Below are 15,207 nucleotides of genomic sequence, written 5' to 3'. Positions count from 1 at the left end.
TAACTGAGACTAGCTGACACGGTCAGGGAATCTATACAGAAAGAGGTTCAGCGAGCTTTAACTTCCACTTAACTTGGCAAGTTTTGTCTTTTATGTTAAATGTAAAATACGGTCTCCAAGGAGGGCCTTTCTTAAAGAAATTGAAGTTGAGGAGTTACAGTTTTATTATAATTCTTCAATCCATGCACCGAAGTGACAGCATGGGCAAAGAAAAACCGAAACTAAATGCAAGTGGACAAAATAGCCTTCCAGCTCAGTAACCTGGGAAGCCAGTGCAGCGGACCGTGAGGGAATGTGTGCTGGATTGTGATCTGACTCTCTTTTTGCCTGCGCTGGGGGTGTTAAGCCAGTATCTTTTGGTCTGAATCTTGTGCAGATAAGCAGTGAAGATGCTGGAGCAAGCCCGCAGGCTAGAGCCACCAAGTGTCCCACTGAGGAGCCTGCTTTGGCCTGGACCCCATCGCCACCACCTGCCACTGCTTCCTCCTCAAAGGACGAGGAGGAGGAGGAAGAAGGAGACAAAATAATGGCGGAACTCCAGGTATGTGGATGAGGTGACTTGACCGTGGCTCCCTGCCCTTCCTGTCTGGGACTCTGGCTGCGTCTCTCACAGATTCCCAAGCTAGAAAGGGCTGGAAGCGAGCCCCGTGCACCCGGGATGTATCAGCTGCCTCTCTGGCCTCGGCCACCACTTTTCCAAGATGGCGCTGAACTAGGCTCTTGGGTGCCTTTAAGACGTGTGTGAGGAAATGACCGCTGCACAAAACAACTCGGGAAGTTTATACAGAAAAACCGATTGCAAGCTTTCCTTAGCTCTGGCTGGTAGAACTTTCTTTCCTTTCTTTCAGTGTTACCAGTCTCTGCCTTCACGTGGGGTCCCATTCTTTGGCTTTCATTCTTGGGCTGATAGACCTGAAATCATGTGGCCTCCTGTCCTCCAGGCCAAGTGCCCGTTCATCTTTTTTTAAGTATTCTGAAAAGCTGGATGATTTTGTTTCCCATTTTCTGTGGTCTCTTTGAGAAATATTTATTTTTAGGTTTTTATTTGTTAACAAATTGTCGCCGTCCACCCATAGGCTTGAGGATGGGGTACAGGGCTACACCCACATTCACGTCACAGGTGTGACTCTGCCCAAGGTGTTCATTCTAAGAACTTGTCTAATCAGTCATAAACACAAGTCCCAGACCCAAGTCTGTTCATAGAGTATTTCATTTTGATCCATGAATTAAGGTAGGATATTTTTGCCCATTTGATTATCAGATCACTACCTCCCTATGGCTCCAAAACACATTCACCAGTGTACCAATGGTTTTGAGCATGCCCTGGGATCTGCATTCTTCATGTGGAGTGGAGAGAGTTCTCAAACCATGTCATCCCCACCCCAGCTCTCCCCATCTGCTCTCCATGGTGATAACTGCCAACATTGAGATGCTTGGATTTTCCAGGGAAAACAGAGCTGCTGGTTGATTTGTCACACACACGAGCCCTTCCAGACCCATTAAAACTCAGGCTGGTCCGACACATCAAACAGTGTGCTTAAATGAGTTGGAGAATTTCATTCTTAGGAACTGTAGATTTAGAAAGTTAGTGACTCATGAAACAGTTGGGAGCATGGCGGTCTCCATCACTCAGTTACCCAGTGAGGACCCTCTGACTCAGATACCAGTGTGTCAAGGCTACTTGATGCTGGTCCTAAGCTGTGTTAGGCAGATGCTGGGGCCAGTCATGATAGCATTTGCCCCCAAATTATGGTATATATAACAAATAAAGTATAAATAATAAATAAATCATGGTGTAAATAAATCACGGCCCGGTTTGGTTCAAATGGATGAGAAAGCACTAGATAATGTGAAACAAGCTTTGTAACCTGTGAAAGGTGAACAACCACTAATCATCAAAGAACTGTAGGTTTTAGGTTTGTGAACAACCCTGCACTAGCCCTCAAGAGAAGTCACTCATTTGTTCCAGACACTGAGAGCCCATCACCTGAGACTCTTTCCTCCCATCGAAGTCGAAAAATCTTTGACGCTTTCTTTGACTGAAGGCTTCTCAAAGGGCAGAGTATCTGGCTTCTTGTCACATTCGTGGTGGTTGGGTCCCAGCGTGAGTGAAGCGCTCTAACCCTAACGCAACCTTGTTCCCCTTCCTGCTGCGGGGAGGGCCCAACCTGCTGCATCAGGGAGTCAGCCAGCGGCTCTGTGGGCTCTGTCTATACCCCACCCCGGCTCCCGCCAAGGCAGGACAGGGAACAGCTGCAGCCCCCTGAGTAATTGCGGAACCACTGTCCTGCTCCGTGTCATCAGGCATCAGGAGAAACTGCAAAACCCGGGGTCTGACAACCCACGGAGATGGCAAGTAGCCCTAGTAAGCAAAGCCCTGGGCATCTCCAGGGCCAGCGAGGACCGGGGTGTCTACGGCGGGAACAGGGAGTCAGTCAGCAGAGCCGGGGAAGAGCAGGCTGTGGAAGGTCCAGGCTTCTGCTCCGCTCTGATTTTAAAATCGCTGCTGACATGTTCCCTTGGGGAGGGCGTGGGTGGTTCCTTCTGCCTGCAGTTGTTTCCAAATAATAATATTTGTTTGAAAAAAAAAAGACAGTATTTGACATTAAGAAAATATAAGGTGATTATTTGAAATTATTCATTTAAATAACTGACCTTTAATCCTGCCTGCACATGAGAATACCTTGAGGAGTTGAAAAGAAAGTCCTGCAGCGTGGAGAGTCTGACTTTATTCTCTGGGTGAGACCTGGGTAGCAGTAGTTTTTGTGTTTTTTGTTTTTAATTGGGTGTCATGTAGCCTGATTTCAAGAAACTTTGGGGCTTGGGTTACCGTCTCTCCAGCTCTAAGGATCATATACATTGTGACTCCCTATCTGTCCTGTAGACACAGCTGATGCCCTCTGTGTCTGAGACCCAGCCCCCCCCCCCTCAGTGTCCCCGTGAGCGGCCATAGGTGCCTGTAACTATAATCGTTAGTTTTCAGAGACAAGTCTAGGCGGGTCAGGCAGCTCCCAGGCCGCTCAGAATCATACATCTGCTAAAGAGCCTCACTTGATCCTACATGAGCCTCAGAACAGCTCAGAGTATGGGAGTATCTGTGGCTGTTAACAATTAATTGTTAAGGATTACTTTCATTTTAACGTTTAAAGGTTTGCAATATCTTGTGCCCTTTTATCTACAATCTCAATAAAAGTGGTTAAAAAAATAATGAAGAGAAAAGAAGGATAGCGTCTCCTTTTGTCTGAATTCATTTACATATTTAGCATTTTTTAAAGGTCAAAGCCCTTTAAGAGAAGCCCTACTAAGTGCAAATCAGTTTCACGCGGACAGGAAGAAAGGGCATTCTTTTCCAGTTCATCTTGGTGTGGCCCAGGAAATAAAGAAGCCTTTGCCCCGGGCTTTGCCAGCCTGAACTCAAACGGGAAGCCGGTTTTTAGGGCACTGCCTCCCTGGCCCTCGCGCAGGATGGGCCTGGGTCTGGATGGGAAATTCCTCCAGATTCCCTGTCTGTTCCCTCTGACCTTCTTGCTACACTCGGATCCCTGTTAACCTAAGTATTTTAATTCCTTAGGCATTCCAGAAGTGTCCCCTTATGGATGTAAATTCAAACAGTCATGCTGAGCAGTCCCGGGCTGACAGTCACGTTAAAGACACTAGGCCGGGGGCCGCAGTTCCACCCAAGGAGAAGAAGGTAACGTGGCAGTTACACGTTTGCCACCCAGTGGCCCGTCCTTCTTTCCTTGCTCTGACACTAACACCACTCCTGTGCTCGAGCCTCTGTGACTTTTCCGTTTCCTCCTTTTTTTTTTTTTTCCTTCAAACTAATGGAGACACAGTTTGGGGTTTCACCAGAGATATCTGGTTCAGGTTTCCAGAGTGGGCGCTGTGTTCCTGTGCACAGCATACAATTATAGATGCGGAATTTAGGCATTTTCCTCCCAAACCAAAGATATACATGCACCTTTCAAGGTTTTCCAGAACAACTCTGGGGAGAGAAAAAATGGAAACGTTAACCATGTAGGTCGCACTTATTCTAATGTTTAACTTCTCTTCTGGACCAAAGACATCTACGTTAAAAGCAGGTGAAAGCTTTAGGTGCCAGCAGAGCTGTATCCTCGCCACCATCCACAGGTGCCTTGGTGGAAACACACACATATGTATTTGCACACATGTTCAAGGATGCCAGAGTTTGTGTTACTAATAGGAACTCTCGAAGTGTACCTCCCAAGATAGGAAGTTCGGTATAGTTTTAGTGCTACTGTACTGGGTACCACTCTCATGGTTTCAAAACAGATGTCCAAGCTCTGAAATAAAGGTCACTGTCATGACTTAAGTACTTTAGGGAAAGGACGTTAGCCTGAAGGTTTGAACTTCAACGTTGTTAAGTTGGATCTCGAGCTTTTGTGATTTTGGGATGTAGAGCCATCTTATTTGATTGAAGCCTCTGTCTAAATTTCAGGATAAAATGCTTATAATGACCAATTCAAGGCTTAACTTTTTTTTTTTTTTCCGGCCAGGAACTTGTATCTCAGAATTCAAAGGTTTTAGCTTCCCTTAAGTAAAGCCAAACAGATCAGCCACAAGGTAGCCCAGGAGCTACTCCAAGTGGGTACCTCAGTCCAGGCATAAGTAAGCCCAGTGAAGGAGATACAGGAGCACAAAATCGGAGGTCTGTTCTAGCACGTTCCTTCAAGAGATGCAGTCCAGGGGCTTTCCGCTCCCAGCCGTGCAGCCCCGCCGCAGAGGCTGACCCCCTCCCCCGGCTCACACCATCACAGGGCCTTCGTGTAAACCCCGTCTGCGCCACGTACCTGGCAAATGAGACTGTTAGCCAGGTGATAAGGGGGTCCCTCTCCCCGCACCTGGGGAGGTTGGAGATTGTCATTGTTAAATCTTTCTCATGAAGAAAGCCTCCTATTGCTGTGAATTGAACCCGTGACAGTCACCTTGGAAATACATTACTTTTTCAATCTGTCGTATTGCCTTATGTGGCTTTATTAAAACCAACTCATAGAAGGCTCTGGCCTGTCCCATATTACATGACACACTCGGGCCAGTGAGACTGTGTCTTCTAAAATACTGACCGGGAACTTCTCAGAGACCCCTCTGTAGACAGTCATTGTAGAATTCTGCTCGCTTGCTGAAAAGTTGTGTGGGATTTCTTGCCCTGTGATTAGAAATCCATATTGCATCGATGACATTTATCTCCATCAAGGGTCCATCAGATACTGAGCGGGTCTGTACTGAGTGCCCGATCCTGGGGCATTAAGACACTAGGTTGAATTACAGGTGCTTGTTCTGGATAATTATACTCAGTAGATTGATGCACATCATGAGAACCGTGACTCAGACTTGTCCCCAAATTGTTGTCATTATTAACCTCTTCCTGGGCTATTCCTCTGCTCTTCTGTAAATTAAATGTTTCTTGGAGTTTTTCTCCTCTCATCATCAAGTGCTACCCTAGTACTTACTCTTATGCAATTTTTCTGTAACTTATGTCTCTGATTTTGATTTGTTGCCCAAATGCATATTGTCCTTGCTTTACCAGTTGTCTGAACAACCCAAATCTCAGGACCTAAGAACAGATATTAAAGAGGTTTAATCAGCTCTCATGCAGTGACCTGACTGTCTAAGACTGTCTGAGACTACATGACAGTTGTGAACAGGTGACCCTGGATAAAGTTAACGTGCTTGCTTTGATTCACGCCTTCATTTTTCCAGCCCAGGGCCAAAAATGCTAGATCACATGGAGGCTAAACTTGACATGTTTCTCTTAGTGACTTCCCTGATGGAGTATTCCTGCTGCCAGAGCCAGTTTAAAGTCCATATATTGCTGGGTGGCACCTGAAATAGTTAACGATGGTGTCACCCAGCCTCGGCCAATCAGGTCGGATGCCAAGCCCTAACCCCCCGTAAGAATATCAGCTGATGCCAGTTCCTCCTTTGATTCGAGGATCGGTTCACACTCAGGCCCTAGTTCGACCTCCGCGAACTCCCTGTTTGGAGTGGAAACTTCAGGCCGAAACCTCATTTCTGTTTCTTCTTATAACCTTTTACTTGATGCCTTGGTTGTTGAATCTAAACATAAAATCCCACAAAAGAGATTATGTTGTTCAACTGCAGGAGCGGAATCTTACTGCCCTGGTTGGGGGTGCTGGGTGGGGGGCGAGAGGAGGTTAAAAATAGGACCTCGGTGTCCGTGATTAATACTGGCATTGTCTGTGTGTGTTACTCCCGAATGTGTACGAACATTCTTTCCCTTTCTAACCGGGCAGTAGGCTGGCTCTGGCTTGTCTTCGGTGGGGCCTGGGTCCTTGTGCTGGGTTCTTGTGCTTCGTCATGTTGTCATTGCTTTAACCCAACAGCCTTCTTGGGATCGTGTCCCATTCTGCTCTCACCTCTTCCTCTTGGGCTTCTGCAGCAAGAAGAAAGGACAGCTGTGCCTTGGAAGTGACAGGGCATGGCTAGTGATAGCTTTGTGGCAGGGGCCCGAGGCTACTGGTCCAACCCATGCCGGAAAAGGCCGTGCTTCCTGGGGGAGCACCTTCCATGCCTGGTCCTCCCTGCTGGCTGGGTTCTTACCTTCTGAATCCTGGTGAGAGCCCTCAGAAATGCATCTTCCCTCTGCATGAGAGCACACAGAGAATCAAAGCTGAAGCATGATGTCACAGTCTCCACTTGAGTCTCAAATTTCTGTTCTGTAAATTGTTTAGATGACATTTTGACAGCCTTGTCACTCTGCATTTGGATTTGATCATCTTGGCTATTATTAGTATGAAGGTTATTTTGACACTTTACTTGGCAAGTGCAAGTACAAACTGCAAGTATGTTTTCCAATCTGTGATTCAACCAGGGAAAAATAATGTGGGTTTTTTTTTTCCCTATCTCCAAGTACCACACCCAACCAATGCAGAGCTCTTATAGGAAAATTCCCATAAAAGAAGCAGAGATGAAACTGAAATAACTAGCCGGCAGAGATGCAAAACTTTTCCTGGTCTAGTTTCCTTGAAGCAAGAAAACTGAGGCCCAGGAAGGATGTGAAAGGACTTGCCTAAAAATAATAACACAGTTCAGTGGCAGATCTGGGTTAGAATCAAAATCTGCCTGCTGATACAGGTGTGCTTCCAGCAATGCCCCCGCCCCTACTCTTCTGGTTTTAGAGTCTGCTAAGCTCACAGTCAGATGTTGAAAAGAGGACGTGCTGGTACAGAACCCGTCCCTTTATTCTCTTAACTGCTCCTCCCAACACAGTGTCAAATCCTTGAAATATTTGGCTAATTGAGATTTTCATCTTGTACAAACACAGGGCATTTTTGGAAGTCGGAGAACCAAGCAAACCAAGGTAAACAGAGCTGTAGGCTTTGGACTGGTGTGTTACAAATGTGCTTGGCCCGCATGTTTTGGAAGTGTAATTAAAGGAACAGTCTAGGTATAGTGTCCACTTGGGGGGGATGTGGTTTTGTGGAGTAACATGTCCTACGCTGTTCTACCAGAATTTGGAATTTTTCCATGAAGATGTACGGAAATCTGATGTTGAATATGAAAACGGCCCCCAAGCGGAATCCCGGAAGGTGAGTTCACCAGACGTGTGTTCCAACCGCTACCGTGTAGATTCATGCCCTTCCTTTGCAGATCCGCTTCTGATCACTATCTGTGGTTTCCCTCCTCCACCCTCCCTCCCAGGTTCCCGCAGGGGCTCTCACACCTAGTGACCATCCGAAGTGGGACAGAGGAATGGAGAACAGTATTTCTGATGCACCGAGAACATCAGAATACAAAACTGACATCTTCGTGAAGGAAAATTCCATCTCCACCAAGAGTTTGCTTAGAGACGGTAGAAACTATTCCCAGAAAAATGTGTCTAAGGTCAATTCTAGTTTCTCTGGTGTTAGTTCATTAGAAGATGAAATCAACAAAGGACCTACGATCCCAGGGCTGCAGTATCCTGTTTCTGACACTGAGAATCAGAAGATGAATTACGGGAAGACGAAGAGGGGGAGTCAGCAAGGACAAGAAAATACAGATAAGGGCCACCTTCCCTCTCCCACTAGATCAGCTGAATCGACGATTCGTGATGTCAAAACGCAAGACCAAGAGGTTCCTGTGACAGAGTTTGGCCAAGTTATCTTAAGACCCAAGGGAGCAAGGCATGCTAACGGGACCCCTAATGAGGATGGGGAATCAACAACAAGTTCTCCCACTGAGGAAAATGCAACCACCGACAACATTGCCTTCATGATCACCAAAACCGCCGTCCAAGTTCTCTCCAGTGGAGAGGTCCGAGATATAGTGAGCAAACAGGGAGGAGATGTACAGACAGTCAACATTGATGCCAAAAAAGAGGCGACTTCCCCGCAAGAAGGCACTGAAAGTGAAGAGCCGGTCGTGTGCCTCGACAAGAAACCTGTGATCATCATTTTTGACGAACCCATGGACATCCGGTCTGCATATAAGAGACTTTCAACCATATTTGAGGAATGCGATGAGGAACTGGAGAGAATGATGACGGAGGAAAAGATAGAGGAAGAGGAAGAGGAGGAGAATGGAGATCCTGTGGTCCAGAATAACACTTCCCAAAAGGCTCCTAAGGAGGCTGTCTCGGGCAGCCTCGGATCAGGGCCGCAGGCTGAGAGTAAATTACAGCCACACTTCCTTTCAGCAGAGACCGGACTGTCAGGAGGACAGGAGGTGAATAAAACTGAGCCGAGCAAGTTCAGCCAAATCGATTCTCTAAGCTCAGAAAACCAGGGGGACGTGACTGATGACCAGTCTGAAAGCCCCAAGAAAAAGTTCAAATTCAAATTCCCGAAGAAGCAGCTCGCCGCTCTCACCCAAGCCATTCGCACGGGAACCAAGACGGGGAAGAAGACCTTGCAGGTGGTGGTCTACGAAGAGGAGGAGGAGGACGGCACTTTGAAGCAGCACAAGGAAGCCAAGCGATTTGAGATCAGCAGATCTCCATCTGAAGACAGCCCTAAGAATCTGCTCGGGAGACCAGAGCAGCCCCGTCTGGAGAGCACGGCTCTGATTTCGAGAACTGATGAAATCAGAAAAAACACCTACAGAACGTTGGACAGCCTGGAGCAGACCATCAAACAGTTGGAAAACACGATCAGTGAGATGAGTCCCAGAGCCCTAGTTGATACCTCGTGTTTTTCCAGCAGAGATTCTGTTGCAAGCTCCTCCCACAGGGTCCAGGGGGCCGGTCCCCAGTCCTTGCTAGTCCCGGATGAAGTTCCCACTGCCCTAGAGCCCCCCTCGTCTATTCCTTCAGCCTCACGTAAGGTATCTTGGTCTGATGGAAAAGTGAAAAGAACCAGCTGCTTTTTTTAAATCTGCCATAATCACCGTTAGCAAAAGGTGTCTTGTGATTTACTTGCTTCCTTTCAGGTGGCTCGTTTTGTTTTGTTTTGTTTTGTTTTTTTGTCTGTTCACCATGATCCCTCTCTCTCACACTTTCTCCCTCGCCTTCCAAACAACAACAACTAGGTGTCTAACAGCTAATCGACTCTGTTTTTTACCTCTGTGGCTGACTGGTGTTGGGAAAACCGCAAGGATTTGCTGTTGAAGTGATTGCTCTGATACTCACATTAAAATCCGTTTGATCAGTAGTGGAGCAGTTTTATTCTGTTTGATTCTTCGAATTAACCTCAGTGGTGTCTCCTGATGTCCGTCTCCTAGATCTGTCCTGCATGTAGGGCTGTGGCTTCTCACGTTGAGCTTCTCTGCACACAGTGGGGCGGCCTCGGTGACAGTCTGCTCACGAGCATCCTTTCTGTCCCCCCTCTCGCTGCTCCTTCCCACAGGGCTCCAGTGGGACCCCGCAGACGAGCAGGATGCCTGTTCCCATGAGCTCCAAGAACAGACCCGGAAGCCTGGACAAACCCGGCAAGCCGTCCAAACTGCAGGATCCCCGCCAATATCGTCAGGTAGTTTTACCTTAACCCCGATTTCGGATGGACACTCTTTGCGCTTAAGAAGCAAGTCGCTGACTTAGTTTATACCAAATATTGCGTTTTTCTTTGTAAGATCCAGTTTACGTAGACACCCTGGATCTGGGGGCCATGAAGAAAGTCTAAAAGCCTTTGTTGAACTTCTCACCACGCTTTTGCATGCTTGCAATAATACAACATCTTTTACTTTGTGACGCCAAAGTTGACCTGTTAACATGAGGTGGCAAGCCAGTTGGTTTTACCTGGGGGAGCATAGTGGTTCATCAGAACACCTTGGGAGACCAAGACAGACAAACTGCCCTGAAAGTCACCAGTACTAACGTGTGTTGACTGCATCACACTGGAGGCCCCTTTACTCTCCGCCACGATGCCCCACCCCACCCCACCTGGTAACACCCCCCGCATGGCCCACCCGGCACCCAGAGATGGGAGCAGGAGGGTGTGCCTGTTCTCCCAAGTGTGTTCTTCCTTCTTTTCTGCTCTGCACATCCTCAGCTCTGCACTTTGGGGGTTCCTGCCAGGTCCAGCACAGCACCACGAGACTTAGCTCAGGCCTTGAATGGTTTGGTTTGGTTTGATGTCTCATTGAATGATTCTCAGAAGGGCTGTGTTGCCAGGCCCTGTGGATTGATGGTGTTACCAGCTTCCTGACGAACTGTCTCCCGCCATCTTTATTTGCAGGCTAATGGAAGTGCTAAGAAAGCTGGTGGGGACTGTAAGCCTGCTTTCCCCTCCTTACCTGCTTCTAAGATTCCAGCCCTTTCTCCCAGCTCTGGGAAAAGCAGTTCTCTGCCTTCTTCTAGTGGTGACAGCTCTAACTTCCCTAATCCACCTGCTACTAAACCATCGGTTCCTTCTAACCCTCTCAGCCCCCAAACAGGACGATCTGCTCCCTCTGCCTCCCTCATCCCCTCTGTCTCTAATGGCTCCTTAAAGTTTCAGAGCCCCACTCATACAGGTAAAGGTCACCATCTCTCATTCTCACTGCAGACTCAAAATGGCCGAGCAGCCCCTCCTGCCTCCTCCTCCTCCCCCCCCTCCCCCGCCTCCCCCACTTCACTGAATCAAGGTGCCAAGAGCGTCAGGACCATCCATACTCCTAGCCTCACCAGCTACAAGGCACAGAATGGAAGTTCAAGCAAAGCCACCCCATCCACAGCAAAGGAAACCTCTTAAAGGCCAAAATCCTATTAGGCACAAGTCGGAGTTACATTTAAGGAAAAAAAATTTTTTTAAACAGTCTTTGGCAACTGTTTTCACAAGAGAATGTAACATATTGCTGTACTGTTTGAGGCTTAATGCTAAGTATGTGCTAAATACTGGATTAATAGATTTCCATAAAGCTTGTTTGTTGAGTTTTTTTTTTACTTTGTTGCTATTATAATTACATAGCATTTACTGTCTATATGCAATACCTGTTATATGAAGTAAGCATGTGTTACAAAAAGAGAGTTTGGCGAGAGAGAAAGGTGTGCGTGAGACAGGAAAAAAAAAAGATGTACTAAGCATGTAAAACATGTATGATTCCAGAATTTTAGTATGTTTTGTATAAAAATATTTTTCATTACGGAGACTAGAAGTGAACAGAGAAATACACAAGTGTGACTATACAAATTGTAAAACAGATACTATAATATTTCCTTTTATTTTAGTGTTATTTAGCTTTATTACAGATTTCTATTTTTGTCAAAACTTCATGGTTCCTTTCAAGATCTTTTTTGCCAAAACATTTTGATACTGTAGCATTGTACGTTTGGAAGTAGCGTGCTAGACAGTAAGCTAGTGAAATTCCACACAGGCCAACAAAGGCACATGTAGAAAGCAATTATCAACCCTGTTGCACTGCCATGAAAACTATGTATGATCATTTGCCAGCCCAAGCAAGCTAGTTTTCTTTGCTTTTCTTTCTTTTTTTAAAACATGTTGGGATTCTCTAGTTTTCTTTTGCAGTATCTAAATCCTTTGTTTTGTGAGACATGGTAACCCACACTATTGCATTGTGGATTTTAAAATGTACACTTCTGTACGGTTCTGTAAACTGGTAACTTTTTTTGTAAATATATAAATAGACACCAAAAGTACTGTATGTGATAGCACACAGAGTAGTTTTCCCACACCAAAGTTAATTTTTATGCATGCTTTAAAAACATATATTGGGAAGGGCAGAAATGGGACTTCACGGACATTTTTAAAAAGCACCAAGTTTGCACAGCTAGAGTGTTTTTGTAAATAAATGTATTTGTATAACACAGTCATGTAAAATACAGAACTATAAGCAGAGACTTTGCAAAACTAAATAAAGGGCTGCATGCTTATTATTTTTTGTGCCTTGTTTTTATAACGAATTTCTAGGCAAAGAACAAACGTTAAATAACTGTTACTGAATTCAGTTTTGGCTTTGAGGGCTTGATTAGTAAACATGTAACCAGACACAAACTGGTTTTTCAGAAAGCTCAACTTTTCTGAAAGCTCCGGGGTGACTCGTGGTGAGTTTCTGATAAATTCTTTGGAAGGGTAGTTCCTTCCCGTGAAACTGGCCAACTCTCTTCTCGGTGGCTTACCAAGGTTTGGCTGATGGCAAGTTTCCAACCTCACTTACCAGATGAATTCTTACTATTCTGCCTTTTGTTTACTTGCCAGTAGAAGTAAAATAGAAATAAAATGCCTTTATCACGAGGATTTTTTTTTTGAGTTCTCAATTAAAAAAAATTATTGATCTAGAGGAAAATATGCTAGCTAACATTACACTGTACGTATTCATTTTTAAAAATCATGAGAAAAGCTGGTAAAAATAATACCAAGATTATGAATTGACTACAAGAAATCTCAGGAACCCACTTACCATTATTTTTTGTCCCCCCCCACCAAATATTTAACTTGATTTGATGTAAATTACAAATATTACTGTAACTTTAGCACCTGATTGTTGATTTTCTTAAAACTTCCAGTTTCCTGAGCTGGGATGCCTTCACCAGAAATGTATGTCTTAACCTATTATATTAATTATAATCACATGTTTCAGGACACACAGGAAAGTCATCCTTTTCTGCCCCCTTTTTTGTCCAGTTTCATGGCAATGTAATTGACATAGAGCACTGTGACAAGTTTAAGGTCTGCGGCTGGTGATCTGACTTACAAACATCATGAGATGATGACCACAGGAAGTTTAGTGAACATCCCCCATCTCAGATAGATACAAAGTTAAAGCAATAGAAAGGAAGCTCATTATCTTAACACTCTTTAGGTACAAAAAATCCCAGACTCTGCCAGGGCTCCAGAGCCACTTACGAGACAAGCTCACCCTGGAGGCAGGAAGGTCAAGCTATGCTCTGCGCACTCCACCAAGAAGGCAAGGGAGCTTACGGTGCAGACCTTAGATTTACACAAAATGCTTAATTAGTTTAATGGCCTCGCATACGTGGGGAAGTCTAATCCTCGCGTCTGTGAACACAGCAACAGTAACTGCCATCTGTCGCCTTTTACGGACCTGCTGATGGGCTACAGTGTTATGCACATACTGCCTTTTCATCCTCACAAAAGCCCTGTGAGAAAGTTACTCCGCCATCCCGCCCCACGGCGCTGCAGAACACGCAGGCTGAGTAAGAGACGGGAAGTGCAGGGCGCCCGTCCGGGATGAGGCCGAGTGAGGAGGCGAACACTTGACCGTTCTGCTCGGGGTGGGCGGTTTTTTCATTCCCGGTCCCTGGTTGAACTGCTGCTTCTCAGGTCCGGATCCCAGGCTCAACGTAAGTGGCTCCCAAACGCTCCCTAAGAGACATTTCTCAGAAATTGGCTTCCAGAGGCTTCCCAGACACAGACGTGAGGGGGCAGTTCAGCTCCTCAGTGAAAGCTTTTGAAATGCGTGGATGGGGGGCTTCAGTCCCACCTGATCCTACACTTCCTCTTAAGTTCCCAGTGTTCTGAGATGAAATGCTTGATGACATATCCTACCTACTCACCTAGTTTCCAAACAAAATGTAATACAGTGCCCTAACGGTACTGTAACAAAGCCATCACACGCCAGATAAGCAGAATTTAGCGACAAATGCTTTAGCTGCATTTACAGACCAACCCCATGAACATTGTTGGCTGATGTGACTTTCCCAAATTAGTGAACGACTCTGCTTAAAGCTTCAAAGAAAGTACAATTCTCCCTCGTTTTACACATTCCTGAAGATTTTATTGCCTGTTTTAAGCATGTGAAAAAGCTTATTTGTAAAACAGACTTGGCCTCTGGATGCAGATCATTATATACAGGTTTTTTCACTTATGCAAATGTCTGGTGGAACATTACCACCAGGTCCTGCTGGAGGGGAACTCAATACAGGACCCTTAGCATCCTAGGCCAGCATCCACGAAATGCCAGTTTTGCCTCCATCACTGTGACAACTAGAAAACCTCTCACAAATGCCTAAAAGTCCTTCTAAAGCCAAGAGAGAATGTTTTACACACGAGAAACAGTTCGCTCACCTGGAGATGGAGTCAGGGAAGAAGACTTTCAGGAATAAAAATGCCATTATTATGATGGTTGCAATCAGACATCCTTCATTTCCACAAATGAACAGAATCACACAGTGGAAGGGGCCCCGCCAGGTCTAAAACACCTTGCAGATCCTGGAGAAAGAACGTCCTTTCCCTGAGTGACCCCAGAGAAAGGAGCTGTGACCTCCATCCGCCTCATCCGTCTAAAATTTCTCAAGGAGACGCTCCCCAAAGTAAGGCATTCCTGCCGAATGAGATCTGGCTGCTACCTGCCCATCACCTCAGTTCAAACCATCTGCTGCATGCACCCCGCACCCCTCAGCCCCCACACCCGACCCTGCTCCAGCTGCCCTGCTATCTGTTCTGCCCATCAGACAAGCCCGAGCCACACGTTGCTCCCTCTGCCTGGAATATTCTCTCCAGGAAGCCTGGATCAAGGGCCCTGATTTGAACACCTTCTGCATAATCCTTGGAGGAGTTGGCACTATATAGTGGTGTGAAGTAGTCAATAAAAATTTAAGAAGTACAGGAATTAAAGTCCACACAAACACACTGGGGGGTCCATAGCAGGACCTGCTAAAACCATGGAAGACCATGCTCTTCTGTGGAACCTGGTGGAAGGGGATGGGAGGCTCACATAGGTTCACCAGAGCTTAAAGACGCCCATGAGTTCTGCGGCATCTTAGAAAACAACCGTTCACTTGCTGCCACCTGATGGTCATTTCTGGAACATCCCCTAAGAGACTATGGCAAGCCCCGGTCCTCACTAGAT

At 46.0% G+C, this 15,207-nt stretch overlaps 1 protein-coding gene across 18 annotated transcripts in view; it reads left to right on the top strand.

The window, feature by feature from the left end:
* Nucleotides 1–12,271, top strand: part of KIAA1217 (KIAA1217 ortholog) — a 669,685-nt gene extending 657,414 nt beyond the window's left edge. For 15 of the 18 annotated variants that reach the window (XM_072955360.1, XM_072955357.1, XM_072955356.1 and 12 more), the window contains 6 exons: nt 377–541; nt 3,572–3,691; nt 7,494–7,571; nt 7,684–9,285; nt 9,807–9,929; nt 10,635–12,271. In XM_072955360.1, the coding sequence (XP_072811461.1) occupies nt 377–541; nt 3,572–3,691; nt 7,494–7,571; nt 7,684–9,285; nt 9,807–9,929; nt 10,635–11,129 (2,583 nt within the window). In that variant the 3' untranslated portion in view covers nt 11,130–12,271. The remainder of the gene's footprint in view (nt 1–376; nt 542–3,571; nt 3,692–7,493; nt 7,572–7,683; nt 9,286–9,806; nt 9,930–10,634) is intronic. The other 3 variants (XM_072955368.1, XM_015243256.2, XM_072955359.1) reach the window with 2 other exon arrangements.
* The last annotated feature ends 2,936 nt before the right edge of the window (nt 12,272–15,207 follow it).

Source organism: Vicugna pacos, chromosome 35 (assembly GCF_048564905.1).
Source record: "Vicugna pacos chromosome 35, VicPac4, whole genome shotgun sequence".
Classification (NCBI taxonomy): domain Eukaryota; kingdom Metazoa; phylum Chordata; class Mammalia; order Artiodactyla; family Camelidae; genus Vicugna; species Vicugna pacos.
Note: the sequence above shows the minus strand (reverse complement) of the source record. Positions and strands in the feature narration are given on the sequence as shown.